Raw genomic sequence first — 15,994 nt, forward strand, 5'->3', positions numbered from 1 at the left:
ATGGTATCTGGCTCCCTGGCGATTATCAAGTCCAATCTAAATGGCTCATCTTCTCCTCTGAATCTTGTATTTGGTTATTGCAATGGGTACAGAATCATATTTTGTGGAGTGTCTCAGAAGAATTCATAATTTACCTTATATAAATAACTTAATCATATTTATATAACTGATAAATTCTATTATCAACAATAGTTGAATGGTAACAAAATCTTATTTTGTGTAATCTGATTTGGAAGGAGTCATAATCTTCCATATATTACTGTAACTTTGTGAATGTTACAAATTTATTCTATTATACATTACATTAACTTTGTTTTTATAACTTTAATTTCAGTATCAGCAGTCCCTAAGGCAGGGCATCTTGCCAAACTCTACTGTGGGGCTCAACTCAACTGCTGCAAGCAGGCAGCTGCAATGGACCAGTGGACCAGTGCAATGGACCATCTGTCGATGCTACCTAGATAATACATCTACGTACCATCGACAGATGTGTGTGTGTGTGTGTGTGTGTGTGTGTAATTTATTTTCTTTTATATTCTTACTTATCAGGTCTGATTAAAATGTCACTATTATTAATTTTCATGTTTACAAAGTTGCTAGTATTTATTTTTGAAAGGAAGAGATTATTTCAGCAGAAAGTATATGCATTAGTTTTTTATTAAAATGTTACTATTATTTAATGTTTAGAGAGTGTCTATAGTCTGTCCAAATTAACTTGGCCAATTTGCACCAAGAAGCCCTTCCCCAATACTGGCTAAGCTCCGCCCCCTTTTCACCAGATTGGCTGTTCATGACGTCATGTATTGTTTCAGAGACATGTACCAAACATATATGACTGAGATAATCTAGCTAGTTTCATGATTCAAAAATATTTGTAATTTGATTGAATGATGGCACGCTAATTTAACAATCAATGACATCACCTAAGAATCAAAGTACAATAATAATAATACCAGTTTTCAAGGGAGAACGGGCCCTTCAAGACAATACAGCAGCAGCACTGAAGGCAATGATAGTAGGCTACCTATAAAGTAATGCACACTTTCCGTGATTATTTCCTACATAGCTCATTCACATAGGCATACTAAATATAATCACATAAAAAGTACCTTCAACAGTAACTTCATACAGGTAGGAATCATTGTATTAATGAGTAAGTTTTGTATTTGTGGCATAGAGGGGCTGTTAGGCTATGTACGCTTGGTGGGATAGCAGGTGACAGAGAGCGCTGCAGACGCACCACCTGTCTCTCCAAGCCACAAATACTAAACTTACTCCTTAATACAATGACTCCTACTTGTATGAAGTTACTATAGAAGATACATTTTATGTGATTACAGTACTGTCTCCAGGATTGCGAGTTTCAAGTTTGCGATTCACCGAGTTTGCGATAAGGACCCCCCAAAATATATTTTTATTGAAAACTGAAATTGCAATATGACCTGAAAGGAAAAGGAAAAGGCTGCTAAAACCAGGTTTTTTCACACCTTGTTGTGGTCCTTAACTCCCATTCTCGCTCTTATCCACCCCCTGGGCCTTACCATGATTGGCCGCAATAAGCATGGTGAGTGGGATCCGGGCAGCCAGGCACACGTGTGCAAGTAGCCCCGACCGTGCGGTGGGCCCGAGCAGCTGACCAGCGGCTGATGATGGCGATGGTGATGAGTCGGCGGCGTGGCCCCGGCATCAGCGCGACCCAAATGGCATTTTCACAGGGGCCCACATGTGAGTGGCTGTGCCCATTGTGGGCCCAGGCTCCTCAGTTTGCCAATTCTCACTTTCCACATGTTGCGTGGGACCCCTTTCCTTTCTTCCATCTCTTTTTCAAAAAGAAGAGATGGAAGAAAAGAAAGGGGTCCCGTGCAACATGTGGAAAACAAGAATCGGCAAATTGAAAAGCCCAAACCCACAACAAACATAGCCACACACACACGGGCCCCGGCAAAAACACCGTTCAGGCGGCGCCGATGCAAAGGCCATGCCGCCGACACTCAACACCATCATCAGCCGCCCGTCATACCCGGATAGGTGGCCAAGCGCAAGATGTCGACGGTTTTCAATTTTCCCCATAAGAATAACAGTTCAAAGTTTGCGATTTGAACGTTTGCGACCCACACCGTTGACCTATTTATCGCAAACTTGGAGACAGTATTGTATATTTAGTATGCCTATGTGAATGAGCAATGTAGGAAATAATGAAATAATGGCAGGAAGTGTGCATTACTTTATAGGTAGCCTACTATCATCACCTTCAATGCTGCTGCTGTATTGTCTTGAAGGGCCCGTTCTCCCTTGAAAACTGATAGTAGTATTATCATTCCGAATGTATAGTGCTTAACTCGAGGATCGCGAAACTCGAGATATTGAAAACACTGAAAAAGCGTGTATCTGTTCAGACCCGTGGGTTTTTTTTTTTTTTCTCTCTCTTTTTTCATACATGTGGGCTATGGTGCCAGTAGACTATCCATCTGGGCCTGATGGTCGGCCCCGAGCCCATCATGGCGCAGTGGCGCTATTATGATTGGCTCATGCTGCTCTCCATCACTACTCATTTCCTCCTTTCCTATACACGTCTACATGCCCACAGCCTACCGCCATCAGCCCTTTGTCTCCTGAAGGTGTGTAGGCAGCAAAATAAACTAGATAAGCGGTAACTCACCAGGTCAGGAAGCGGCATTTTGAACGGACGCTGTTTGTTGACACTTGATTTGCCAGAGTTTAAGGAACTGAAGGAGCATGGCTTGCTGCTCCGAAGAATCCGCATATTTTTCTGTGATAAAGGTTTTCCAACATTAATATCTTATACACATCATCAAAGTAGACATAAAACAAAGGAAATAAATAAGATATAGTATAAGGAGAGGGAAAAATATTCACATAAAAATCAAATAAATACATTGACAGTCGTAACAGAGTATTAAGATATTGTTAAATAAATGGTTTCTCTCTCATCATCATCATTTCATCGACGCCTGCTCCTAGGAGCTCCCACCAAAGGATGGCTATGGCAGAAGTTTCCAACTTTCACTATCCAGACACTCCCTCCTTGCCTGCTCAAAGTTTCTCAAGGATCTTTCACCCTTTTTCCTGATATACTCCTGCACCATATCTCTTCATTTCACTGGAGGTCATCCTCTAGCATTCCCTTCCTCTATCTCACTCACATACACCCTCCTGGTCATCTTACTCTCCTCCATTCGCTTCATGTGGCCAAACCACTTTAAAGTCTGTCGCTTCACTTCTTCCACCACTCCACGCTTCTTCCCTTCAACCCCGTGACACATTCCAAAAGGCTCGTACACACTTTCATTACTCATTCCATCCATTCTACTCACCACAAGCACTCCTCAAATAACTAATTTTCACTGCCTGCACTCAAGACCTCTAACTCTCATTCCAAGCCCACGTTTCACTTGCATATGTGAGGGTTGGTACTATTATTGTATTTCTCAAATCCCTTTTTACCTCCAGGTTCACACTTCTGCCAGCCATGATTCGTCCCAAAGACCCTACCACCCTTCTTCCTTGCAATGCCCTTTCTCTTATCTTTCCCTTCGTATCACCATGCTTAAACCTAACTGATCCAAGGTACTTAAACTCATTGACCTCCTCCATTTCTTCACCATTCAAAATTATTCTGCATTCTTTTTCACATTCAATTCCCACTCTATATGGGCATACAAAATCTACAACCTCACTTCTACTTAGCTCACAATCCATCACTTTACTCCTGAAGGTGTAGAGTCAACAAAATAATTGGCCGAGAGAGGTAGAGAAAGGCTACAGGTGGCTCTTTTCCATCTATTCCTTGTCTTCAACCACCTATTCCCTCCCTTCCCCTACACGCCGCCACGCCCACAGCCTACCACCACTATATCCTCCAGCCCTGTGTCTCCTGAAGGTGTGTAGTAATGAAACATACTGGCCGAGAGAGGTAGAGAAAGGCTGTGGCTCTTTTCCATCTCTTGCTCGTCTTCAACCACCTATTCCCTCCTTTCCCCTACACGACCACAGCCTACCACCACCATATCCTCCAGCCCTGTGTCTCCTGACGGTAGGTAGTCAACGAAACATATGGGCCGAAAGAGAGGTACAGAAAGGGAAAGATGAGGACGAAGACATAGGGCACGGCACTTTACTTTCTATTCCTTGTCCATCACTACTCATTTCCTCCTTTCCCCTACATGTCTACACACCCACAGCCTACCGCCATCAGCCCTGTGTCTCCTGAAGGTGTGTAGGCAGCAAAATAAACTTGATAAGTGGTAACTCACCAGGTCAGGCAGCGGCATTTTGAACAGACGCTGTTTGTTGACACTTGATTCACGGGAGTTTGAGGAACTGAAGGAGCATGGCTTGCTGCTCCGAAGAACCCGCATATTTTTCTGGGATAAACAAAGGTTTTCCAATATAATTATCTTATAAACATCATCAAAGTAGACATAAAACAAAGGAAATAAATAAGATATAGTATAAGGAGAGAGAAATATTCACAGAAAAATCATATAAATACATTGACAGTCGTAACAGAGTATTAAGATATTGTTAAATAAATGGTTTCTCTCTCATCATCATCATTTCATCGACGCCTGCTCCTAGGAGCTCCCACCAAAGGATGGCTATGGCAGAAGTTTCCAACTTTCACTATCCAGACACTCCCTCCTTGCCTGCTCAAAGTTTCTCAAGGATCTTTCACCCTTTTTCCTGATATACTCCTGCACCATATCTCTTCATTTCACTGGAGGTCATCCTCTAGCATTCCCTTCCTCTATCTCACTCACATACACCCTCCTGGTCATCTTACTCTCCTCCATTCGCTTCATGTGGCCAAACCACTTTAAAGTCTGTCGCTTCACTTCTTCCACCACTCCACGCTTCTTCCCTTCAACCCCGTGACACATTCCAAAAGGCTCGTACACACTTTCATTACTCATTCCATCCATTCTACTCACCACAAGCACTCCTCAAATAACTAATTTTCACTGCCTGCACTCAAGACCTCTAACTCTCATTCCAAGCCCACGTTTCACTTGCATATGTGAGGGTTGGTACTATTATTGTATTTCTCAAATCCCTTTTTACCTCCAGGTTCACACTTCTGCCAGCCATGATTCGTCCCAAAGACCCTATCACCCTTCTTCCTTGCAATGCCCTTTCTCTTATCTTTCCCTTCGTATCACCATGCTTACACCTAACTGATCCAAGGTACTTAAACTCATTGACCTCCTCCATTTCTTCACCATTCAAAATTATTCTGCATTCTTTTTCACATTCAATTCCCACTCTATATGGGCATACAAAATCTACAACCTCACTTCTACTTAGCTCACAATCCATCACTTTACTCCTGAAGGTGTAGAGTCAACAAAATAATTGGCCGAGAGAGGTAGAGAAAGGCTACAGGTGGCTCTTTTCCATCTGGCTGGAGTAGGTAGGAAGACACCTACCGAGCAGCAACAAGCCACTCGTGAGTATATATTGGTGAGAGGGGGGGAGCCCTCTCCCATCTCCCCCCCCATGTCCTCACTAACTTTTTCCTTCCTGTCTCACCAACACCGGAGAGTAGTTCCAGCATGCTCTCTAGAAAGATCCTGACTCCACACCACACCACACCACATTACATACATATACACCTTTTCAAAAATTAAAATTAAAATCAAAATTGGCAGCCATGGGCAAGCCTCGGAGTCTCCCTGGGGGGACCTGGAATTTTCAGACCGAGGTTCTGGCTGAGCCCCTGAGAGAGGTGTCTTCTATTCCTTGTCTTCAACCACCTATTCCCTCCCTTCCCCTACACGCCGCCACGCCCACAGCCTACCACCACTATATCCTCCAGCCCTGTGTCTCCTGAAGGTGTGTAGTAATGAAACATACTGGCCGAGAGAGGTAGAGAAAGGCTGTGGCTCTTTTCCATCTCTTGCTCGTCTTCAACCACCTATTCCCTCCTTTCCCCTACACGACCACAGCCTACCACCACCATATCCTCCAGCCCTGTGTCTCCTGACGGTAGGTAGTCAACGAAACATATGGGCCGAAAGAGAGGTACAGAAAGGGAAAGATGAGGACGAAGACATAGGGCACGGCACTTTACTTTCTATTCCTTGTCCATCACTACTCATTTCCTCCTTTCCCCTACATGTCTACACACCCACAGCCTACCGCCATCAGCCCTGTGTCTCCTGAAGGTGTGTAGGCAGCAAAATAAACTTGATAAGTGGTAACTCACCAGGTCAGGCAGCGGCATTTTGAACAGACGCTGTTTGTTGACACTTGATTCACGGGAGTTTGAGGAACTGAAGGAGCATGGCTTGCTGCTCCGAAGAACCCGCATATTTTTCTGGGATAAACAAAGGTTTTCCAATATAATTATCTTATAAACATCATCAAAGTAGACATAAAACAAAGGAAATAAATAAGATATAGTATAAGGAGAGAGAAATATTCACAGAAAAATCATATAAATACATTGACAGTCGTAACAGAGTATTAATATACTGTTATATAAATTGTTTCTCTCTCATCATTATCATTTCATCGACGCCTGCTCCAAGGAGCTCCCACCAGGAGATGGCCACAGCAGAAGTTTCCAACTTTCACTATCCAGACACTCCCTCCTTGCCTGCTCAAAGTTTCTCAAAGATCTTTCCCCCCTTTCCCTAAAGTACTCTTGCACCCTATACCTCTACTTCACTGGAGGTCGTCCTCTAGCATTCCCTCCCTCTATCTCACTCACATACACACTTCTGGTCATCTTACTCTCCTCCATTCGCTCCATGTGGACAAACCACTTTAAAGTCTGTCGCTTCACTTCTTCCACCACTCCACACTTCTTCCCTTCAACCCTGAGACACATTCCAAAAGCTTGTACACACTTTCATTACTCATTCCATCCATTCTACTCACACCACAAGCACTCCTGAAACAACTTATTTCCACTGCCTGCACTCTAGACCTCTGACTTTCATTCCAGGCCCACATCTCACTTGCATATGTGAGGGTTGGTACTATAGTCTGTTCACTTAAGCTAGATTCCTGGCGCCTAGGCAGGTTGGTAAGCTTGCATCTGATTGGCTGCTCCGCTTTCCCACTAACACTAATGTCAGACCACATCCAACCATCATGGCGCGCGCGACACTCATTTTTTTTAACATCATCATACAGGGTGTCTCGAGCGCTGTGATGGTTGGGGCGAGTGAAATGTTGCCATAAATAACTCTGTGTTTTCAATACATAGAGCTTTAACTGCATTCTGATCACACTATCGTGTTCACGAGAAATTTCCTACGTAATGTAATAATATATTTCTGCAGTCAATGAACAACTGTTGAAAACAGTGAGCATAAGTAAAAACATTTTTTTAACATCTTCATGGTTCAACTCATCGTAATACCATTTTCTTATTTGTTTTGTCAAGTTTTTAAAATACATCTTGATTCTACAGTCACTGCTGAGTCTGATGGTGTCAACCAAAACTGGCTAGCTCGTAATATATGAGTTGAGCTATGGCATACAATAAAGAAACATGTCTCACTCGAGCATGCAAGATGTGGTCCAACATGAGTGTTAGCGGGAGAGCGGAGCAGCCAATCAGCTGCAAGCTTACCAACCTGCCTAGGCGCCAGGAATCTAGCTTAAGTGAACAGACTATAGTATTGTATTTCTCAAATCCCTCTTTACCTCCATGCTCACACTTCTGCCATTCATGATTCGTCCCAAAGACCCTCCAACCCTTCTTCCTTGCACTGCCGTTTCTCTTATCTCTCCCTCCCTACCACCATGCTTACATATAACTGATCCACGGTACTTAAACTCATTGACCTCCATTTCTTCACCATTCAAAATTATTTTGCATTCTTTTTCACATTCAATTCCCACTCTATATGGGCATGCAAAATCTACAACCTCACTTCTATTTCGCTCACAAACCATCACTTTACTTTTGTTGACATTTACTTTCAGCTTTCTCCTTTTACAGACACTATAAAAAACACTGACCAAATTTTGTGAGTCACTTTCATTTTCTGCAATGAGCACTGCGTCATCAGCAAACAGCATCAAATTCAGTTACACAGGATCGTCCTCCTCTAAATCCGAATTGACTATTTGTTAATATACTGTGTGTGTGTATGTGTGTGTGTCTGTGTGTGTGTGTGTGTGTGTAATTCACCTCTTGGTCTGCTGCAAGTCTCTCTCGAGACAGCCAGCCGTTCCCCTACGGAAGGAGCTCAGAGCTCAGTGACCGATCTTTGGGTAGGACTGAGACCATTCACACACAACACACCGCGACAACGAGGTCACAACTCCTCGCCTTACGTCGCGTACCTACTCACTGCTAGGTGAACAGGGGCTACACGTGAAAGAAAACCCAACCCAGCAAACCATCACCGTCGGGCCTCCGTCGGCAGAAGGTCGGCCACCGTCGGCAAAATTTGTGACGTCAATTCGACAGAGAGCCTCTGTACTCCCAGCAAACATAACCGTCAGGCCTCCATCGGCAGAGGGGCAGACACCGTCAGCAAAATTTCTGCATCAAATCGACGGAGGGCCTCCGTACTCCAACGACTTTAATTATCATCTCATACAGTAACATGCTGTAAATGCGTGTGTTAAAGACGTTGTTTATGATTGTGGCCCAATGATATCTATGCGATGGATAATGAATCGATCGGTCATTCCATAAACTGCAAACTACCATGGGCATATAGTACATACACTTTTGTGTACACACACACACACACAATTACACACACACACGCACACGCGTGTATAACACAATAATTATTAACATTTACCAGAGACATGAATCCTTCTTCGATTACTTTTTCTGTAAATCAATCATTATGTTATCATTATCAATATCTGTAAATTGAAATGAAATTATGTACTAAGTGAAGTTCTATATCCATAATGTGATGGGAAAAAAGTCGGGCAATCATGATGTGTTTGAAAATCTCGATCAGACAGACGATCAGTGCTGGACGGCGACACAGTGTAGCTGGCGGCGGGTGTGAACCGTGGTAAGTGAGGCGTCTGCTCTTCCCTACTGTATTTTAAAAAACTTTTTTGTGCAAGGTAAGTTTGCTGAAGTTCTTATCATGTATCTTATACTGTACTGTGGTAGTTAGTTGTAATAAGTGCATAAGATTAGCTGTAACTGGTGAAATGACTCATTCACAACCCAGTAGCCTAGCTACTTGACTTTGTTTTCTCGTGATGTTTCTTTTCTTTTCTTTCTTTTTTTTTTTTTTTTACTTAAATTCTCACATTCTGTTCCTAATGCTGTAATATGTGTCAATGGCAGATTCATTGTCGTAACATTTATTAATATAGTTGCCTACTGCATAGTGTACCCAGCAAACATTGAACTAGCGGGCCAGTAACGGGAGAAGAGCGGTATAACAGATACTGGCATTTAGCAAACGGGTCGATTAATATTCAAAATCGGATTCCTGCATTGCACTTTTACCGAATGGCTGTTATCGGGCCGTAAACCTTTTTTATTATAACGGGTTGGTGAATAGCGGCCCTTATCCGGCATACAGTAAGAATACCGACAAAGAAATTGCAGCAATATTCTTCATTTATTTCCCCATGTTTACTGCAAATTAAATCATGTTCGATTGTTTTGAAAAAGACATTAAATTTAACTTCTTCGTCCAAAGAAATTTAAATATGCCACACGCAGCTGGTTTCATGATTTAATGTATACGAATTAAATTAAAAGACTAAATATTTTTTTTCTTTCTTACATAAAAAAAAGCTTGATATCAGAGAATTGTGATTAGTTGTGTAATAAAAATATCAATTATCTGTAATTTATTGTGTAATCCATTATGATTCTTAAATCTTAAATATTATTCACGTTAAAATTATTATTGGAACGTGTTTACAAATTTTAACCGCGCTGTGCTGGGTGAGCGCTGGCCTGCGGCAGCCACTTTTTCATCTGCTCCTCTTTGTCCTGTAAGCTTTTCCTTATCATATATCATTATTCATGTAACACACATTCAGGGTAATATTGTAATTCACCTCCATATGGTCTGAACACGCCACCATCACCTGTCGCTCTGATTTCAGTGGGTATGATTGTGTGTGTGTGTGTGTGTGTGTGGTACCCTTAACATTAATTTAATATGCTTCTGTCTCTAGTAGTGAAGAGGAAGACAATAGTGAGGTCAGTCCCAGGCACTGCATTAGGGAATAGGCACTGAAGCATGATATTCCTCATTCTGCTCTCAAAGACTGCTTGGTATAATCAATCATTGTTATGATTCAAGTATTCCCGTAGATCCTCGCACTTTTTGTAAAACACCAGTGAACAAGTCTGATCAAATTAAACATTTGTGGGGGAACATATAATTTCATTTTGGTGTCAATGATGCACTAAAAGAATATCTGGATTCCTTAAATGAAAATGAAAGATTTGCTAATGATTCTGTTTACTTGAAAATTAATTGTGATGGAATCCCATTATTTAAAAGTTCTTCAAAACAGTTTTGGACAATACTAATTCAGTTTTCCACAGAGAGAAATATGCAGATTACTTCAAAACCATTTCCCATTGGCATTTTTGGGGGTAACACAAAGCCTAACGATGTGACAGCTTATCTTGAGGACTTTTTGACATAAATTAAATTCTTGAAAGATGGTTATGAATACAGAAGTGCAGGGTATTCAGTTATTATTCACTCCTTTGTGTGTGATGCTCCTGCACATCAATTCTTGAAACGCATTGTCTCTCATTCAGGATACAATGGCTGTGAAAGATGTGTTCAAATTGGAAACTATGAACGAGCAATGACATTTCCTGATAGCAATGCTTCAAAATGGACTGATGCAGACTTTGCTTCCATGAAAGATGTTGATCATCATAAAGGCACAAGTCCACTTACGTCTAATAACATTGGTCTGGTTACACAGTTTGTTTTGTATCCTATGCATCTAATTTACCTTGGTGTAATGAAGAAATTGCTAAATATTTTTCTAAGAGGACCTCTTCCAACAAGAATTGGGTCAAGTAACAAAAATCACATATCATGTAAATCTGTGCAACTTTCATCCTACATGCCCATGAAGCTCTCACAGAAACCAAGATCTCTTAGATTTTTTTTTCAGATTCAAAGCTACTGAATTAAGATCATTTGTGTTGTATACAGGACCAATTAGTCTGCTAGGGGTTATTGATGATATGTACCAAAATTTTATTTTACTCCATGTATTTTTTTTTTTTTTTTTTTTTTTGCTGTCACTCCCTAAAGCATTAGAAAAGGTTGAATTGGCAAGAAGGACGCTAAAGTCTTTTGTACAACATTTTGAACAGTTGTATGGATCCAGGCATGTAGTCTATAATGTGCATAATCTTATACACTTACCAGATGGTGTGGCCAAATATGGAAAACTTGAGCAGTTTTCTGTATTTCCCTTTGAGAACTATTTAGGATTATTAAAAAAATGCTTAGAAAACCTAACTGTGTACTTAGCCAAGTTGTAAATAGAATATTTGAGAAAAAAACACTAAGGATGCCTGAACAAAGAAAACTTTTCCATCACTACAAATGGAGCATAATAATGGCCCCCTGATGAATGACATGAACCCCTCTGAATTCATTCAGTATAAAGTCCTTGCCTTAAAAAAACTTTACCATTAAGGTTGACAGATGTAACAAGGGAATTATGGTAAACAACAGAGTGGGAAAAGTTGTAAATATTGTACAGAATAAAGATAACAAAGATGTCTATATTCTCCATCAGTGTTACAAGCAATACAAGGATCTTTACACATACCACTGAAATCAGGAAGACTTGGTATATGTGTGACAGCTGATAGAAGTGAAACAGTGTCACTATGTTCTTATAAAGAAATTCAGCAGAAATACTCAATCTTCCCACTTGGCAGACAAATTTATGCCTTTCCTCCTATCAACACAAATCAACTGTACTAAGCATAATCTAGCTGTGGAAGCATGAACTACAATGGGCATGTCCCACAGAGAACGATTTAGAAGAGTGAAATATTTGTAAGGGAGATATCATACAATATGGATAAATTGTTAAACTGTACTTCAGACAAAAAATGTTGAGGTGATAGTTTTATTGATGAATTTACAGGTGTGCTACTCCACAAATCACATGTCAACAATTGAGGATGAGATTGGGAGAACTCTCAAAAATTACTTGAGGAATGCTGGAGACAAAAGTGGGGGACGTTTGCAGCGTATCAAAGTTACTGGGAGTAATGAAGTGTCTGCATCTGATTAGATCCTTTTGTGAACTGCTGTTATGATTTCCCTTTTTTGAGTAAGATTTATTTATTTATTTATTATTATTTTTTTTTTTTTTACAGTTTTCCTCTATTTTTGGCATAAATCATGGTAGCAGAATAAGTTGTGCTAATTCAATGTGTAGAGAAGTCTGTGGTGGGTCACAAGTACCTGATATTTTTTTTTTAATGAAATGTTTTCTTCATGTTTTCATCTAGTGCCATGTATGTACATTTGTGGACATTTTGTGTAGGTTTTGTAACATTTCTAAGAATGGAATCGGGTTTCGTTTGGTTGCTTGGGTGAATTGAACACCGCATCATTGATGTTAATCACAATTACTGCTGTTATATAAAATGTCCTGGCTAACAATTAGTATTTTTTTTTCAATATGCATTGCTCATGATGCAAAACTAAACCACTCATGAAATCTATGTTTACTACAGAAACAAAGCATTGCTCGAAGGAATAGAAAGCCTCATGCCCAGTCAATCTTACAAGACATTACTGCTACTTTATCTAATTAAGCAAAGAGGAATTTATTTACTTTATCTAATTAACCAAAGAGGAATTTATTTTTATACTTAAGAAATAAAGGAAAGAGTGTCTAAGGGTATGGAAATATTATACCTAGTCAGTCTCACTAGCCATTACTATAACTTTATGTAACATCACTTTTTATTTCTGTAATACGTTTTTATAAATTATAGTTGCTCATCTATGTATATTATTCCTGTAATTACAGAAACAAGTGTTTAATAGTGGCTAAAACTTTGGAGAAACGAAATATTATGAGCTCCCTACTATAGAAACACAGAACTCATATAATGTTCCACAAATCAAGGTCATAAAAAAAAATCAGGGTCAAGATTTTAGTCACTGACTGTACATGGCTACCCATCTCTGTCTATCCCTTGTTCACCTCATACTGGACTAAATGTTAATATCTTGTACATATAAGGTATGCTGAGTATGTACAGTTGCAGACGATAGTTTCATTCCACCCATGGCAACACGTAGACCAGTTCCGTCAACAATGTCACGTGGGGAGTTGTGGTGCATTAATCTTGATTAGTGGCCTTGTCTGGGTGATGCCTCGAGTGGAGAGAAACTTGCCCACAACTGTACGTAAATTTTATTAAAATGCTAATTCATTGTTATTGTCTCGACAATAACATGCCAAGCTGTGAATCTGCCGGCCCTGGTTTGAATTCCGGCCTTGGCAGTTGGTGTGCAGCCCATCCAGCAGTTCATCTTCCCTATCATGTTGATGTAAACTGGGTAAGATAAATTAGCAACCCAGAAGTAATTCTGTCCCTGTGCCCTGGGGTAGTGAATTCTTATTCACCACAGGCTCAAGTACTGATGTGACGGAGATTGGTGCCGACGCAGTGTACTATTATATTATGCTTGCAACTTCTTTTCTTCCTTTTTTTATGACAAATTGTTACTTTTTGTGGTCTATTTATAATCATTACTTTGTACTCAACATGTGCAGTTATAGTTTAATATATATATATATATATATATATATATATATTGGCGCGAAAATCATGCTAAGCGATTTATCAAAGAACCTTACTACTCAAACTGTTTCTGTTAGAACCATCCAACGACGCCTCAGAGACTCTCTCTAAGCATCGAGCATCGGGCGCCAAAACCCAAGTCAAGCACCCGGATAGTGTCATGGTATGGGGTGCCTTGGCACTATGGTGGCACAAGCTTGAGGACGGAGCCCCCAGTATATATATATATATATATATATATATATATATATATATATATATATATATATATATATATATATATATATATATATATATATATATATATATATATATATATATATATATATATATATATATATATATATATATATATATATATATATATAGATATACGATCGAGTATATATATATCCCAATCCATACACTCTCTCTTTGCCAGCTCAAGTCGTCCTCCTCTACTAGCACTTTTCTTATTCATGTATACTCCTTCATCATATCATTCCATTTTCCAAGTGGTCTGCCTCTCCTATTAAAGCCATCACATACACCTTTTTTACAAATTCCTGGCTATTTTTTCTCTCAACATGGCCAGACCATCAGAATGTATTTCTCTGCCCACTCCAACACTCTTAAGATATATTAACATGACCATGGAAGATCTAAAGAATAAAACATTTCTTCTAAACTACCTACTTATAACTACCTACATAGGTCTACAACCAGCTTCTCAAACATTGTCAGTTGTCTCTTTCTGGTCTATAAACTAAGACTCAGAAGCATCATCTGAAACATTCATTGGTGGGTGTAGGAGATGGGGCAGTAGGTGCTTCAGCTAATGCTCACAACAGTTGTGAGTTTGTTTACATCTTAGGACCTAAGATGTAGGCCAGAGAGAGAGATTTGACAACGCTTGAGTACCTGGATGTAGCTAGACAGGAAGATATTTTTTTGGTCTTTCATTTGCTCTTTCGTGCCCTTGGTATCAGCTCCTGAGCAGAGGTACCGATCACTGTATAAGTGAAAATAAATAAGTAAAGGCCTTAGATTGGCATCATGATGCTGGATAGATATCGGAGTGGGGATCCAAGACGTCAGAATGATGCTGGTCCGATATCAATATAATAATCTAACTTTTTTCCTTTGTAGATACGATAATGGCCCATTAAATATGTTGGATATATAATGGTTTCTAGTAATCGGCCCAGCATGGTCCAGATTGCTTACCAATACTGGCCAGGAGTGGGGATCCAGGACATCGGAATGATGCTGCTCCGATATCAATCTCAAAATTTTGAGCTTTTTCCCTTTATAGATACGATAATGGCCCATTAAAAATGTTGGGTATATAATGGCTTCTAGTAATCGGCCCAGCATGGTCCAGATTGCTCACCATTACTGGCCCGCTGTGCATCTGGATAACTTTTATTAATCGGACCAATAAATCATGACTTATGGCCCATCATGAACAATATCGGAAATTCAATAGTGGCCCAATATTTGTCCGCTTATTCAATGTTTGCTGGGATAATGTATTAATCGTGATTACAATCGTGATTACAGGAAGGACTGAAAGGTGAACTTGCAAATTTCATACACATGTACCATACTAAACATTACATTGGTTGAATTACTACAGATATTTAGAATACATACTTGCTGTGCGAGAAACTATGAACTAAAACTTTGCTAATGTAATCGCAAAAGTAATCACAATTACGATTACATTATTAATGTATTCGATAACGATTACTTAGCAAAAAACAAGAGGGTAATCGATTACAATTAAGATTACTTGAAAACTGTAATCGATTGTAACTGATTACGATTACAGATTACGATTAACCCATGTCTAATAATAATAATAATAATAATAATAATAATAATAATAATAATAAAAAGAAATAATAAACATACAAAATAAATAAAAGATATTGCGAACATTATTGTATTTGTATTTGTAAAAAAATAATATATAAATAAAAAATGCTCGCCAAGCGGCGCCAGATGGATTTGGTGAATTCAAATTTTGCTTTCTTCCTTTAGTATGTAGCTCTAATTGATCTAACCTTTAATTGCAATGCTAGCAAATATTATGTGAATATTAAACATAAAATATATATATATATATATATATATATATATATATATATATATATATATATATATATATATATATATATATATATATATATATATATATATCATCTCTCCTCCTAAACCTCACCT

At 39.4% G+C, this 15,994-nt stretch overlaps 1 protein-coding gene across 5 annotated transcripts in view; it reads right to left on the reverse strand.

The window, feature by feature from the left end:
- The window catches only part of LOC127000075 (uncharacterized), an 87,080-nt gene that overhangs the window by 51,053 nt on the left and 20,033 nt on the right, over positions 1-15,994 (reverse strand). For 2 of the 5 annotated variants that reach the window (XM_050863494.1, XM_050863491.1), the window contains exons 2-4: positions 6,227-6,337; positions 4,275-4,385; positions 2,660-2,770 (exon numbers count right to left, since the gene is read on the reverse strand). In XM_050863494.1, coding sequence (XP_050719451.1) covers positions 2,660-2,770; positions 4,275-4,385; positions 6,227-6,331 — 327 coding nt within the window. In that variant the 5' untranslated portion in view covers positions 6,332-6,337. The remainder of the gene's footprint in view (positions 1-2,659; positions 2,771-4,274; positions 4,386-6,226; positions 6,338-15,994) is intronic. The other 3 variants (XM_050863492.1, XM_050863493.1, XM_050863495.1) reach the window with 3 other exon arrangements.

This window comes from Eriocheir sinensis, chromosome 17, assembly GCF_024679095.1.
Source record: "Eriocheir sinensis breed Jianghai 21 chromosome 17, ASM2467909v1, whole genome shotgun sequence".
In the NCBI taxonomy this organism is placed as follows: Eukaryota; Metazoa; Arthropoda; class Malacostraca; order Decapoda; family Varunidae; genus Eriocheir; species Eriocheir sinensis.